This window comes from Castanea sativa, chromosome 1 (assembly GCF_040712315.1).
Source record: "Castanea sativa cultivar Marrone di Chiusa Pesio chromosome 1, ASM4071231v1".
Lineage (NCBI taxonomy): Eukaryota > Viridiplantae > Streptophyta > Magnoliopsida > Fagales > Fagaceae > Castanea > Castanea sativa.
The window spans coordinates 64,405,773-64,421,610 of record NC_134013.1 but is presented as its reverse complement, the minus strand read 5'-3'; the positions used below and the strand labels follow the sequence as shown (position 1 = coordinate 64,421,610).

The following is a 15,838-nucleotide window of genomic DNA, read 5'->3' as shown; positions in this document are numbered from 1 at the left end:
ATTTGAGCTTTTTAAAAATAAGTAGAGATTTTGTAAAAATATTGTCGTGTAGCAACGGACTTAGTAAGATTGCCATGTAGCAACGGGCTTTGTAAAGGTGCCGTGTAGCAGTGGGCTTTAGAAGTGCCGTGTAGCAACGGGTTTTAGAAGTGTCGTGTAGCAATGAGCTTTGTAAAGAGTTTTATTGGGTTTTGCCCACAAGTTAAATGATTTTGGGCTTTTTTTGTGGAGGAAGTATAATTTTGTGGCCTAATTTTGATAATAATGTGATGAGTATTTTTGTGAAAACCCAAGTTGGATAATATGTGGGACATAATGGGTAATATTTGTGATAGGGCCCAAGGTAATTTGTGGGGCTTACATAGGGAATATTTGTGGGAGCTTAAGAACATGGAGAATATTTGGGTAATATGTGAGAAATATTTATGTGGGCTCAAAATAATTTGTGGGCTTATGTGAGTATTTTTGTGAGTGGGCTAATAAAATTAGGGCCCAAAAATTTGCACCTCAACAATTGGTAGAGTTTTAGTGCACAAAAGCATTAGACCCAATTCAATTACTTATTAGTGTGTGACATTATATACAGATTAAAAATTTGTGAAAAAAAATCACCATATAATAAGTTCTTTCCAAAAATGACGATGATTCTTGATTTCAAATGACACGTGCATCTTTAAATTGTTAAAATAGTGAATATACACTTTGCTATTTTTGTTTCTCAAAATTTTTTTCTATTTTAAAAACAAATATAGACATGTCTTTAAATTGATAAAAAGGAGAATATAACCTCTGCTAAAAAAATCTTGATTTTAATCAACACAACACAACGCGCATCTTTAAATTGATAAAAAAAAAAAGGTGAATATTTACTTTGCTATTTTTGTTTCTCTAGAAATTTTTTTTGTTATTTTAAAACAAAAAAAATACCTATTTTTAGCCAACTCTACTTTACTTTATTCTCCTCCTCCCTCCATTCAAACTAGCCATAAATTGATAAAAAAGGTGAATATTTGCTTTACAATTTTTGTTTCTAATGAAAAAAATTGCAATTTTAAAAACAAATAAAGAAATAAAGCCCACTAGTGGATTTCGGCCCTAATGGTAAGAATGATGAAGATGGCCCAACGTTAAGATAAAGAACTTAGTTTTAGAGTTGGGCTTTTAGCAATGGCCCAAAAAATAGTAAGAGCAGAACTTTCTTGTCCCTTTGTCCATTTCTCCTTCAACAAATTGCAGTGCCTGCCTGCCATTTTTGGGTCTCAGAGAAACCCTATCGCAGAAGAAGCTTCTTATCAAAAAGCAGGGGCCACCATATTGAATTCGAATCTTCGAATTCTCGAACCAGGTATTTTTTCATATTTAAATTTTCTGAATTCCCTCACCGTTTGAGAAAAATGGTAGTAGATCTAAAATTACAAGCTTCTCAAAATTATTTGATTTTCCTCTGATTTCTCCAGCTAACCAAACGGTGCGCTTAAGCTGCGGTAACGTTAGAGTGTCATTTTCGTAGTTTAGGGTTCTTTAGGAGTTCACAATCACAAGTACTAATGGTATTCATTGGATACTAGAAGTTGTACTTAGGTTGCGTTTGTATAAACTATTGCAAAACAGTGTTTTAGAGTTTAAAATGAGCGTTTACGAAGAGTTGCTGTTGTGAAAACAGAGTTTTGGGGTTTTAAAAACGCTCTTTTAGTCTCCCAAAAACAACTAACCAAACGGAGCCTTACAGTCATACTAAACTCATGCTTAATTCCTAGTTATCTAACGTTTTAATCTAAAATTTGTTTGTTTTGTATACTTTGCGATTGGCATTTGCTATGAATGGCATTTGCTATTAATGATCAGTGAGGTAAAAGAAGAGCTTAAATAACATTTAAAAAAAAAGACAGATTAATTAAGGATGTTTGAAGGTGACAAAGAGTATATGGTTTTGGATGCAATAGGATTGAATGGCAAAGAAAAAGATACTAGTGGTGGACCTGATTAATCTATTGAGAATCCGTAGCCAACCCAAAATGTTTTGGGATTAAAGCTTTGTTATTGTCGTTATCTGGTAGTTGTTGGAGATAGATAAGAATTTTTTAGGATTTTTATAATCCTGTTTTTTTTTTTTTGGGTAAGTTGTTGAATGAGGAAACTGAATTGGTGCTATTCTAATTCCTTATTTTCTTGAATCGGTTATGTTACACTCAAGCTGTTTGATGATTTTAATACAAGGAACTACCAGGAGGTTTTAGTTTGGCTCGTGATCCTTTAGCAATATAGAGGGTAAAGTTGAGTTTGAATATGTTTGCGAATGTTGAATTGAAGTTTAATGCTGAACAAGATTGAGTACTTTAGAATGTTAGGAGTTGCAAAAGATTAGTAGAAGAGAAGCTTTGTGATATACAGTTCCATTTTATGATTGCGATTATTGATTTGAGGGATTATTTTAGATACGTGAGAATTAAGAATTACTGACAATCTGTTCATGTTCTTGTTTTAACAAAGCATTTGATGTTACTGGCCAAAAAATAATTCTAACTCTGGATGTTGGGACTCACATGCTTTTGCTTCATTTGGTAGTCTACAAGCTTAGTTTTGTTGAATGAGCACTGGCATTTTAATTTTTAGATATAACCCTGTAAGAGAAAGGTAGATTTTTTTCTTTTTGGGGGTATAAGTAATGGAATTTTATTGAGGAAAAGGAGCTACCTCATGGACAAAGGAAATACACAAAGTAGTCCTAGAGAGATACAATAAATGGAAGTTAAAGTCTAAAAGGAAGAGAAATAGTTAATACGACATTAGAACATATCTTTCTTATTAAAAAAAACAATAGCATGTATCTCATTATGGCCCAAACATGGGACCATTCAAAAAATTATTGGTCAAATATTGTCTTTCTGTCATATGGTTGAATGAATTGCTCTAACATGTAAGCATTCCTGGTCTGTGCTTAGCTTCCCTTGAAAATTAACTTTAGAAGGATATAATCTGTTGACCAATATACATTCATGCAGGTGATGGAGGAACTTGGAAACTAGTAAATCCATGTAAAATTGATTGTGTTAGGGTATAAATCCCAGTTTTCCTGTGAAGAAACAATTCCTTCCTATATTCATTAACATTGATGTGACACAGGTTAAAGTTATGGCAATGAACCATGTCAGATTGATTAGAAGCATTGCCATTACCAGGGAGGCAATGGGGGTGGTAAGCCGACGAACATATTCCAGTGGTAAAGCAAAGAAGGGCTCGAAAGGGAGTGCAGCCAGTGATGCACCAAAAGAATCAATTCTTAGCAAAGAAGTCAAGTCTACTACAGTGGTTGGTGCCAATATCCTCAAGGATGGGGCAGATCCCAAGATCCTACCTGATTCTGAATACCCCGATTGGCTATGGCATTTGATCGATAAAAAAACAGCATTGAGTGAATTAAGGAGGAAGAACACTGAAACCCTCCCTTATGAAGATCTCAAACGCTTTGTTAAGCTAGACAACCGAGCAAGGATCAAGGAAAACAACTCCCTTAAGGCCAAGAACTAAACTAAAATCTGTTAGAGGCATCATTTATTTGTCAAGTCTGGTTCATTTTCATCTTCTGGGATTCTTTTGGTTGATTGATTTGCATGTGTGGAAATGATCAAATGGGATCGGAACAGAGAAGAAATGATTTAGAATTTCTCTGTAGCTTTGAACACTTTTTCTCCACTTTTTAGATTTATCATGTTTAATGATGCAGAAAAGATTTGATATGTTGTCACTAGCATTGTGGCAGAGCCCTACCATGGCATTATCTTTTGCTTAACATTATAATTGGACTAGGTTGTACAGTCACTTTGTACTTTTTTTTTTATTGACCCTGAGTTCCTATTAATTTCCCTCATTGTAGGGATTTGTTGTTCATTACTACTTTGACTGTTTGACGGAATGATGTAATTATGGTAACAATCTTCCAGATGTGCAATATAGGGGGGAATGCCTTAAATCAAATCGTTAATAGGACCTCCAACATGATATTTTAGTTTTACAACATTATGCATGCTATAGACTTGGGGCTGGGGATTGTGGAGATGGACCCCATTTAGACAGGTGATTCTTTACTTTGAGAGGTGGCACTATGTGAAACCTAGTTGTGGGAATTAACTATTAAATTAGATTTTCTATAGGTTCCATTAGATGTTGGTTCATGGTTCCTCTCTGGTTGCTATGCAAAGGACGTATTATCCTACTTTTCAATTTACATTGCATCTTGTGGGCATTTTTCTCCAAAGTTAAGATACATTTTCTATAGGGTCCATTAGATGTCGGATCCCCAACTGCTTGTGAGGCAAGGATGCAACAATATAAGGTGCTGACATTGAGTGTGCTTAAGGCATTATTGGATTTTATACATGGAAGATGTTGGGCTTAATACAGACTATTATATATACTATTTATTGCATCACTCTGTTGGGAGTTGGGACCTGAGTTTTGGTATTGCAATTGAACTTCATAGGTGGAAGCCACATCCTCTTGTCCCCTCTTAGCAATGGTGGGGGATTGGAGTTTATCCTTAGAATCTCTTTCTTTTTTCACTTTTCCTCGTATCATTGAGTTGGTGACTTGGTGGTCCAGCCCTTCCTATCAAGTAAACTTGATGAACCTATCTTTCCATATTGCATGAACTAAGGACATATGGGCACATTGACATTTTTTTTTTTTGATAAGGACATTACATTTGTCAATCTTTATCATCTTATAATCGATATGAATTGGTTTTGGTGGTCCAGATTTCTTGCCTTCTTGGTACTCCTATGAACTATTGTAGTGCGGCATGGCTTGCAAGTTACAACCCTACCCTCTAGCCCACCATGATGGTGTAGTGTTGGGACTGAACTATGCGCTACAATAGAGATTGTCAATGCCTTTCTTCGAGCCATGTGAACATTAAAGTGGGAAAGAGACTAGTGGAAGCAGAAGAAAAGAAAAGCAAGAAAATGATAGAAGCAGGGAACCAACACATGCATTATTATTGTTAAAGCAGGTATCCCACCCTCTATTATGGCTTTTGATGCAGGTACTGCAAAAAGTAAAGCTGCCTCTCACATGTCATCCTTTTCTTTTCTTTTTTGGTCAAAAAAATTTATTTTAGAGTTTGTACCTTCTAGTTACAGGGCTTTTAAAGAGCCAAAATAGCACCACTCACCAATCTGCAAGGTACAAGCCCCCAATATAAAAGCTCGAACAGAGTAGCAAATCCAGCTAGCTTCCTCATTGAGTATGTCATACTTGATTTGCAGAGGTTTGGAAGCATTAGTGGACGACACATGCCAAACACGGGGTTAATATGTTACCTAACATCTTTAGTTCCGAAAGGGGTAGATGAGCTAACTAATTGGACAAATTCTTATAGTTGGGTCCCAAAACGTGCTAATCAGTTGAGCTATAAAACTCGCTACAAAACTCGTGGTATTACACTTTAAGAGTTAAAACGTAAATAACATTAAAATTAATTAGAGAGCCCAAAAAAAAAAAAAAATTAGAGAGGGCAAGAATGTTATTTTCTCTACTTGATATATTTTTTGGGGGGATGAATCATACACGTATGTAGATCTTAAAACTCATGATGTTGCCCTTCATCTACTTCTTAAGGGAGAAGAATTGTTCTTGGAGACAAAGTTTGGCAAATTTTTTGCGAAGATTTGGTGCTACAACCAAAGCCATGGATAGGGTGTCCTTGAAAAGTTTATCTGACCACATGGCTTCCTTTTTTCAAGATTTGAAGCACCACGATGCAAATTGCATCATTCATGCGTATCAGCTTTAATGCATCTCTCATGAATTGTTTTTCAATTTTATATTTTCTACTCACATGCACATTTTAATTAGCAACTTTGCCATGGACAACTTATCTAACAATCTGTTGAGATGGAAACTTGCGAATGGTAGACAAATCACTTTCACAAGAATCACCATCGACACCACTTTTATTTTGACATCGTTCACAATCTACCATTTCAACCGGTTGTAAAAAAAGTTGATGAATAAGTTTTGTCGACGGACTTATTCTTTAACCAATTATGCTGTTTTTGGGGGTGGGGCAAGGATTTTACTATGGATTGGACGTGATATGGATTGAATCTTAATACGCAATGCTGCAGGAATGGTTGTGTTTCCTTATAAGAAGGAATAATTGGAAAGATAAAAGTGTTCTTTGGTGGGTGCTTGAGAGAACTCATTTCATCTTGAAGTGGCCCTGGTTTGTCTTGGTAAATATCTAGTACCTATGAAAAGAACTAACTACCAAATGAAAATCTCAATATATCAACTTCTGAAAATAGGGGGAGAAAAGTTGATTGAACTAGCAAAATTATCATTTAATGTGACAGTCCAAAGGTGCTTTGCACCACCCACTACTTGTGCTACATTATTACCATATCAATGAAAAGAGTTGCACTTTCTGTGGCCTAATCTTGCAGCATCCCAGCCACATTAACACACAAAAATTGGGTAGTTTGTGCTGAAAATATATCTGTTTGAAGTGATAAATGGTTTGAAAAAAAATTCTGGATAGCAGCTGGAAGGATTGCACGACCTTGGACTCCAAAGCTCTAAGCTGTTGTAAGGTTCAGCACTTTACTGTTTATAAATGTGAAGCAATACTTGGGTTAAGTTAAGTCACTGCTCATATCTTAAGTTATAATTTTTTTAGGTCCAAAAGCTGTAAGTTAAAAGAAATCTGAGAATTATAATAATGATGTTTCAGATCAAATTCAGATTGAAAGAGAAACACTTTTTTGGTTGAGTACTTGAATGGGACAAGCTCCAGCACGTGGACCCAAGAGTTCAACCATCACTTTAACCACGCGTGGCAAATTATCCAAAGGCTAAAAATTAATTAAGAAAGTTGTAACTTGTAAGGGTCATTAAGCATTTGATAATATGATAAGCTGGGTTAAAACTTCTCCAAAACTTAGAGGCATCCTGCTAAGCTTTCCTATAATTACTCCAAAATCCTTCTTCTTCTTCTTTTTTTTTTTCTTTCTGAAAGTTGTACTACAACATCTTCATGTTTCTGCACAGTGAAAGTTTCAATCAATTGGCTCAGCTTGCGACCTCTATCATCACTACAACCAACCAATATAAGTGAAAATTATCCTCTCTCCCTCTCGTGTATATATATATTCTTAATTAAATTATCTTTTAGGGTGACCATCATTGTTTGTCTCTCTAAACTGCACTTTTACTGTTCAAAAGGAATCTCACCTTAGGATATTATATATAACTTTCACTATTCAATTCAGTCCTCCAACTTTCACTAATCTTGCATCTTCTCAGTTTTGATACTAATGGAAGGACTGAATTGAATAAAGTTATAAGTCAGTAAACTAAATTAAACTTTAGACAAAGTTGAAGGGTGAAATTGGTAATTTAGTTTTAAAAAATAAAAGTTTAGGATCACAATATTTTTTCCCTTCTGACATGGTCAATTGTGATTGGTGTATAATAAAAGTTGTGTCATTAGTGGACTAGGTGAAAGTGATATTATTTCGATCATAATAAGGTATACAAACAATTGTGAAAAAAGTTGTGGCCATAGCATTATTCTATTTTTTTTTTTTTCTTAAAAAAATGAAAAAGTTTTAGTATTTGCACTCCATTATGGAAATAATTAGTGTTTGACCTTGTAACTATATTGTTATTCTCCACCTTTGAGGGCCTATTTCTTTTTCTCTGGTTGCTTTGTGTGAGCAATGATGGCTGTTTCCTTTCACATATCATCTAGTTGATATTATTAATTCCAACTAACTAACCTGGCATCAAAACATACAAGGTATTATTTATTTTCACAAACTGTGCTTCTATTATCCTTCATTTCCTTTGCCAGAGTTGTAATTGGTTTTACTAAAGGTAGTTCGACAGCTTACACTACATTAAAACCATAAGGGGTCCTCTTCTGTTGTCTCCTTGTGTAAGCTTTAGTAAAGTTCTTTAATTCTTCATGTGTCTTTCTCGGTTTTCTTAGGCTTGACTCTTTACTTATCTTGTTGTTAGTTGTCATATTTTGCTTCTTCTCATTTTGTTTGTTCTAACTTTATTCTGTTCCCTTCCCGCTCTTTTGCATAGAAGTGTTCTTTCTCAAATTTCTTTCTGATTGCTTTGATCTTTTCCTTTTGTCTAGTTCTACTCTGCTCATTCACTCTGTATTTGCAACCTCTAAAAGTTCAATATGCTTGGTGAATACTGCCTGTCTCGTTGAATTGATTTTAGTTTTTTTCTGAAAAGAATTTGATTTAGCTCACATATAGGCTTTGATCTTTATCATCATATTCCACTAGTCTCTAGTTTCTCATCTTCCCAATGCCTCCAACATATTTTCCTCTTCGGTGGGAGAGCACTGGGGACCAATGGTGGTATGCTTCTCCAATTGATTGGGCAGCTGCTAATGGCCACTATGACTTGGTCCGGGAGCTGCTTCGCATTGATGGCAATCACCTTATCAAGCTTACCTCTTTACGCCGAATTCGAAGACTTGAAACTGTCTGGGATGATGAAGTCCAGTTTGATGATGTGGCCAAGTGTCGTTCTAAGGTTGCAAGAAGGCTTCTTGTTGAGTGTGAATCCAAGAGAGGGAAAAATTCACTCATTGGAGCTGGATATGGAGGATGGCTTATGTACACTGCTGCCTCAGCTGGGGACTTGGGCTTTGTTCAAGAACTTCTTGAAAGGAACCCTTTACTTGTTTTTGGGGAAGGAGAGTATGGTGTTACTGACATACTCTATGCAGCAGCCAGGAGTAAGAATTCTGAGGTTTTCAGGCTTCTTTTTGATTTTGCAGTCTCCCCAAGGTTTTTGACAGGTAAAGGTGGAGAAATGGTGGAGCACATTGGGGAAATCCCTTCAGTTTACAAGTGGGAGATGATGAACAGGGCTATTCATGCTGCAGCTAGAGGAGGAAATTTGAATGTTTTAAAGGAGCTTCTTGCTGATTGCTCTGATATTTTGGCTTATAGAGATGTTCAGGGCTCAACTATCCTACATGCTGCAGCTGGGAGAGGGCAAGTTGAGGTGAGACTACTATAAGCTCATGGAAAACTGACCCTTTGTTTTTTGTTCTTGTGTACCTGTTTTTTGTTGCTCATACTTTACCATTACATAGAACTAAATTTTTTATTTTGTCATCTCCACACCCTCCCCCCCCAAAAAAAAACATTGGAAATAACTGAGTCACAATTGGGAAATCCTTTAATTAATTTTACTTTAGCAGTGATTCGTTCACCTTAAATTACTGATTGTTCATTTACAATACCAATTTAAAGATATGTAATCATGGAAGTGAAGCTTGAGCAACAGGGTATTAAATGCTTGAAAATATTCATATAAACTTTTAAAATGGCTTACAACTCTAAATACTCAGGCTTAATGGATAATACGAATATGCTAATTGAAATCTAAGCCCCCTTTCTCAGGCTTCTGCTCATCCAAGTTTTATTAAACCAGTAGGTCACCAATCATACTAGATATTCATCTCATGATGAGGTCAGGCCCTCATCTCCTTGAAAGCTATACTCGTCAGTTTTGGCCTAAAAGTGGTTTAAGATGCATGCCCCTTTTGTTGGATAAGAAAGGCTGCCCGAAACAGTTAACTTGTACAAAGTTAGACAATGACACAATACCATCTATAAAATGTTCACCGTGATCTGCATGGACCTTTTTATCTTAAAGTTAATTTGCTCCATAAAGTTATATCTTAGGTTGAAAACGAATTAGAAAAGAGTAAACTTGCAAATATAGATATCTCTTTTTCAGAGGCTCTTATGAACTACTGGTTCTAAAGTCCTGCTGCCTGACTCTTAATTAGTTTTCTATTAATATTTTATTGCTGTATGAAATAACCTTGGTAAACTTATTGATATCCAAAAACCTCTGATTTAAATTTACAATATTTCTCAAATATTGGTATTAAGGCCCATATGGGGTTTTCACTTACATGCTGCAACTGTAGGATTTTTATTTTAAATCCAATTACTTGATAAATAAAAATCTTGACACCTTATTTAGCAAAAATAGAAGAAAAAAAATTGACATCTTGTTGTTAATGCAGGTAGTTAAGTATCTAATAGCATCCTATGATATCATCAACTCCACTGATCATCAGGGCAATACAGCATTTCATGTAGCTGCAAATAGGGGCCAATTAGCCGCAGTTGAAGTTCTAATTTCTGCGTCTCCTTCATCCATCTCTCTGAAAAACAATTCTGGAGAAACATTTCTCCATAAGGCTGTCTCCGGTTTCCAGACAGCTGCGTTTCGAAGACTGGACCGACAAATTGAGCTTATGAAGAAGTTGGTATATGGGAAGGTTTTCAATATGGAAGATGTCATCAATGCCAAAAATAATGATGGAAGGACTGCTCTTCACATGGCCATCATTGGGAATGTTCACTCTGACCTTGTGCAGCTTCTGATGACTTCTCCTTCAATCAATGTGAATGTCCATGATGTAGATGGCCTGACACCACTTGATTACCTTAGACAACAGCCACGTTCTGCATCATCAGATATGCTAATTAGGCAGTTAATTTCAGCTGGGGGAATGTTTGGCTCTCAGGATTATACTGCAAGAAGAGCCATTGCTTCTCGCATAAAGATGCAAGGTAATGGTGGCAGTCCGGGAACTTTGTTTAGAATATCTGACACAGAAATATTCTTGTATACGGGCCTTGAGAATTCATCAGATGCAACTGCTGATCAGGGTAGTGCAGTAATGAGTTCATCTACAATTGAACTTAGTCCATATGACTCAACCAATGAGAACAATAAGGGACTAACTAGCAAGAAACCAGGCTCCATGAATACTGCAGCACAACGATTAAAAGCTGTCCTTCCATGGCCCCGGATGAAAGAAAAGAAAACTGAGAGATCCAAAAAATCAATTGATGAGGGTTCAGTTGAATCATATAAGAAATGCAACAGTTCAGATGAAGCTCCAACTCCTCTTCGAGAGAGATTTTCAAAGCCTTCATCACTTCCTAACAACAAACGGACACTTTCTGTCAGGAGCAACCAATCAAGTCCATCTGCGAAGAAAAGATTTGCTTCAGGGCTAGTACATGGTGTTATGCAGGCCGTGCCTCATATTTCTGTGCCACACCGTTCTCGATCAAGTTCATTTTCAAAATCATCACTTTCTTCACCTAATTCAGTAGATAAACAAAAAGGTATTTTTATTGAAGATGATGTGGCAGGACCATCTTCCTCCAATCAACTATTTGATGATGAAACACCAAATTTGACCAAACAAGGCTCCAGTCATAGAAGGTCGAGGAGCCAATATTTCTGTTTTGGTGCATCAGGTCTATCTGTGAAAACCCCAATAAGCAGGCAGCGACAAGGTCAGAGTTTCAAGTGTCCTGTAGTTTCAGTAGCTTGATTCACTTGATGTCAACACTTGGGTATTGAAATGATACAGGCCCCTCAAATGCAGAAAGGAAGTAACTACTTGAAACCATGCCAACAAAAAAGAAATGCACTGACTTAGAAGAAGGATCAGACCAGTCCTCTAGCTGGTTCCTGAAGTTTAGAAATTATTAGCATGTTTCCTTTGTTTATGTCATTGTAACATGTTTGCTTGTTCAATATGTAGAAGTTATGTACTTGTTCTTCAATACTGGCTCCAGAATTATGCTTCATGCTGTATTGGAGCTGATTAGCAGAATACAAAATGTAATATTCTGTATTAGTGTGTATTTATCTGTTATCCTTATCTTTTAGTCAGGTAAAAGGGCAATGGAGGAGGGAGGCAGGGAATTAGAAAGGCACAATGTGATATGCCTTTACAGTATGTAAAGGCTTGTGATTTAATGGATAGATAAACGTTCAATGTGCATCAGCTTAAAACAAAATCTAGGGAACCAAGTTTGTCAATGCCTTTAGACAATGATTAATTTAGCAGCTGAAGGAAAAAGAGAAAAAAAAAAAATGCACGCGTGGGGGGGGGAGGGGGGGGGATGTGTTCGGAGGCAGAGCTGTGTGATTACAGACAGATTTATGAGAATTAAAGAGCTTCTGAAGGAGCAAATACAGCCAAAATAATTCTTACAAAAGAGGCTTACATTCTTACTGATGATTTTTTGTTTGTGAAGTTCAATTTATCTTCTATCAGACAAATAATCTTTGATGGTTCTAGGATAGTTCATGCACTTGTATGCTTGTCTTATACTTTATAGCATAATACAAGGCTTACAAGCTCAAAGAGAGAAACCATGGTGAATTGGAGCTGATTTATCCCACCATATTTTAAATAAAATTTCATCTGGCCAAAATGATCTAAATATTAATCCATATAAAGTTGTAACTTCTGGTAGCTAGGCAAACACATTGTTCAGGGAAACATGGATTGGCTGACTTACATAGTTACATGTCTAAAGTAATTTACATTATGCAGTTACTTGAGTAAAAGGACATGGAATTTTGAAGGCCTCTAAAAACCTTATCAAGTAAATCAATGTGATAATGTGATGGTTTTGATGCTCATCCAGCTAAAGCAATTCTTAAAATTCCCAAAAAATTTGCCGCAGTTTGCATTTCATATAAACAATAAAAAAATTTATTATACAAGACAATGTAACTTAGAATGCGCAATTAGCAAGTAAGAATGTAAGAACTTATCACTATTGCTGGCTGTCAATTTCGTAGTTTTGAATTAATAAAATCATAAGCGTATTTGTTTAAGCTTATAAGCTGATGAACTTATGTTTTTATCCAATTTATTTAACAATCTAAATAAGCTAATAAAAAAAAGCTAACAATTTAAATAATAATAAAAAAGAAGAAAGAAAACTACTTGAAATGGCATGAAACAATAATGTTGTATGATCATTAACATGTTTCAATTAATTAAAAATGGATCAGAGGCTTTTGAACTAACACAAAGGAAGTAAAAAAAAAAAAAACCCAGTGGGGTTGGCCAAGTGGTTGAGCACTTGGTCTCAAAGTGGCTGTCTGGGGTTTGACTAGGAGCTCCCTAGTTCAAGTCCCGGCAACAGCACTTTGAAACAAACTCCCTGGGCCAGCGATTTACCCCGTTATGGGCTCACCCGTCGCGAACAGTGATTAGTCTCTGGTTGAAAGCTTTGAGGATACACTGTGGGCAACCAAAAAAAAAAAAGGAAGTAAAAAATAAAATTTGTACATGTAAACCAATGGATCACGAGGAAACAGATGGCCCAAAAAGCTAGAACTTGGGGTATTTTGTTTTTGTGTTTCATTTTTAAACTGATTGTTTTCATTTTTTGCTGTCCTAGGCAGCAGGTCCATTGGGTCAAAACTTTCTTCTTCTTCTTCTTCTTTTTTTTTTTTTTTTTTTTCCTATTAAAGTTGTTCTCGCTATCCTAGTTCCAATTCATTTCACAACTGTGGACACCAAATTGGTTTCAGACTCGCTAGCCCAACTGATTTGCTCCATATTAATTTGAACTTGCCGTGAAAATACTTTGGGCCTAAGGAAAGGATTTCTGTCGCTGGGCTTGACTTGCCCTCCTATCGGGTCCGCCCAATTATGCAGTTATTATATAGTTTGACAAAAATAAAAGTGTCCAAAAAAGTGTTATTTGATCCTGGCAGCATGCCCAAAGGCGTGCCATTGTCTTGGGAGTGTGCCCAAAAAAAGTTATTTGGCTTTAGCCGCGTGCACACATGCATTTCATGACCTCGACAGTGCCCACTAGCATGCCATAGCCTAGGCAAGAGAAAGTGAATATAACAAAATATTACAATATTTTCAAAATATTTTTTCAGTTGTGGTAAGTTATTGTAAAAATATTGTACAATTTGTTGTGTTTGTAAAACAACTCAAGAAACATCTAACAAACACAATTTTTTATTTTTTTACGGAATAAATAGTGATATTTTCTATATCAAGAAATAATGTGAGCATCAAAGTACATACCATGAAGTTTTTATGATTGAAAAGAAATGTCATGCCATATATCCGATACATATAAGTTATAATCATCACTTTATATAGGTGGCTATTCAATACATGTAATCAACTTTTTACACACATCCCATGTATGAGGATGGTTACATGTTTCAGATACATGATATACAAACTCTCATGGCTGGAGAGTTGAAGATTCTTTTAACTAAATTACCTCAACAACATTTCTAGCAAACTTTAGCAAGGGAATGGTAACAAACCAAGTTTAGAATCAATTTATGAGCGCTTCTATAAGAGGAGCATTTTAATTAGTGGCCCGTTTATACTAGAATTTTTAATGTTACTGGATCAACAAATTTGATTACTCCTACTTATTTTAATCTCAAAATAATGTTTGGTTAACCCACAGATAACATGAAATAAAAACTAAAAATTGATAAAGTTATAATAAAGTGGAATAATTTATTTATTTTTTGTTAAAGCAGAGGTATTATAATCAAACATGTTATTCGTACCAAGTCAGGTTATTATTTTCTCAAAACAGAAGCTAATATGGTGAATTCAAAGTCCTCTTCCCAAGCCGAGCTGATGAAAACACTTTGGAAGAAAGTATGGAAGTTATCAGTGCCGTGTAAGATCAGAAATTTTCTCTGGAGGGCTTGCAAAAATGCTATTCCAACTTTAAATAATCTGAAGCGCCGCTGCGTGGTGGAAGATTCAAAGTGCTCTCTCTGTGCCCAACACGATGAGGATGTTATCCATGCTTTATGGTCTTGCCCGGCCCTTGCACAAGTGTGGAACGAAGATCCCCAATGGAGTTTTAGAGAACAAAATGTCTTCCATGATTTCTCCCATCTGATCATCCATATTTTTCAGTCAGGGTGTAGTGCTGAGATGTTTGCTATGCAGATTTGAACAATTTGGTGCCGAAGAAACAAAGTCAGATCAGCTCCTCCTGACTTTCCCCTTAATCTGATAGTGCAGCGAGCGTATGAGGCATTATTGGATTACCGGGCTGCGCAACCAAGGCAAACTATGGCAGCACCAACAGCAAGACAGCGTGCAAGATGGACGACTCCTCCTCCGGATTGGTATAAAGCTAACTTTGATGCAGCAATCTTCGATGATGTTGGCAAAGCTGGTCTCGGGGTGATAATCCGTGACAGCTGATGGGACTGACGAGGTGAAACATAGACGAACCTAACCCGTTATCGTCATCATCAGAGGAAGAGTTAAGGCCATTGAATGCTGCCAATAAAGCCTCAACCGTTACAAGACCAGCTGGACGAACTAACGGGAAGGCATTAACTCCCATTACTCCCCTGAAGACGTTATCAGAAGAGGCATTAATGCCCCAACGGATACAATCCCCAAGGGTATATAAAACCCTTTCAACACCAAAACAAGGTACACACAAAAAAAGAACTACATCACAATTTTAACTATTTTTATTCCTGATATCTCAACAACTGTCTTTTTTCCGTACTGACTTTATCATCGGAGGTGTTGTGGCAGGCACCACACCGGTGACCACTTGATTAAATCCCTGCTCCCGCAGGTTCGTCAGAGTGCCTCCAGGAGCCATCTGGACGAATCCCAGCAAATCAACGAGATAAAACTTCATCAGTTTGGCGCCGTCTGTGGGAATCGACTTTCTCATACAACAAGAACACAATTCCTACCAGCTCCAGATGGAATCCAACCAGGACTCAGCGGCCTTGGCGCAGCAAGTCCGAAATCTTGCAGCCACCGTCGAAGAACTTACAAGACAGAATCAAGAAATGAGACAGAGGTTACAACAAGAAGAGAACCGGTCAAGAGCTGTTCAAGAGGACGAAGGGGATAGCCATGGGAGAAGTGACCGACGGAGAACGGTGACCCCAGAAGAGCGACATTCGACATCCTCCAGAAATGAGGAAGGAGATGGATGAA

At 36.6% G+C, this 15,838-nt stretch overlaps 2 protein-coding genes across 2 annotated transcripts; both read left to right on the top strand.

Annotated features, from left to right (window-relative positions):
• Window positions 1–1,214: 1,214 nt before the first annotated feature.
• Window positions 1,215–3,888, top strand: LOC142633059 (large ribosomal subunit protein mL54). The gene is made up of 2 exons (XM_075807339.1): window positions 1,215–1,345; window positions 3,124–3,888. Exon 2 carries the CDS (start codon window positions 3,133–3,135, stop codon window positions 3,526–3,528), a length of 396 nt encoding a protein of 131 aa, XP_075663454.1. The 5' UTR covers window positions 1,215–1,345; window positions 3,124–3,132; the 3' UTR covers window positions 3,529–3,888.
• Window positions 3,889–7,635: 3,747 nt separating this feature from the next.
• Window positions 7,636–11,704, top strand: LOC142622234 (uncharacterized). Its single transcript, XM_075795680.1, has 3 exons — window positions 7,636–7,798; window positions 8,304–9,033; window positions 10,070–11,704. The coding sequence occupies exons 2-3, from the start codon at window positions 8,326–8,328 to the stop codon at window positions 11,396–11,398; spliced, it is 2,037 nt and encodes a 678-aa protein (XP_075651795.1). The 5' UTR covers window positions 7,636–7,798; window positions 8,304–8,325; the 3' UTR covers window positions 11,399–11,704.
• Window positions 11,705–15,838: the final 4,134 nt, after the last annotated feature.

What these genes read in the sequence shown, in the direction of transcription:
- LOC142633059 (XM_075807339.1), top strand. Translation starts at nt 3,133, where the DNA reads ATGGCAATGAACCATGTCAGATTGATTAGAAGCATTGCCATTACCAGG.
- LOC142622234 (XM_075795680.1), top strand. Translation starts at nt 8,326, where the DNA reads ATGCCTCCAACATATTTTCCTCTTCGGTGGGAGAGCACTGGGGACCAA. An exon ending in CTGGGAGAGGGCAAGTTGAG is followed by an intron (nt 9,034 to 10,069) that starts GTGAGACTACTA and finishes TTGTTAATGCAG; the next exon opens with GTAGTTAAGTATCTAATAGC.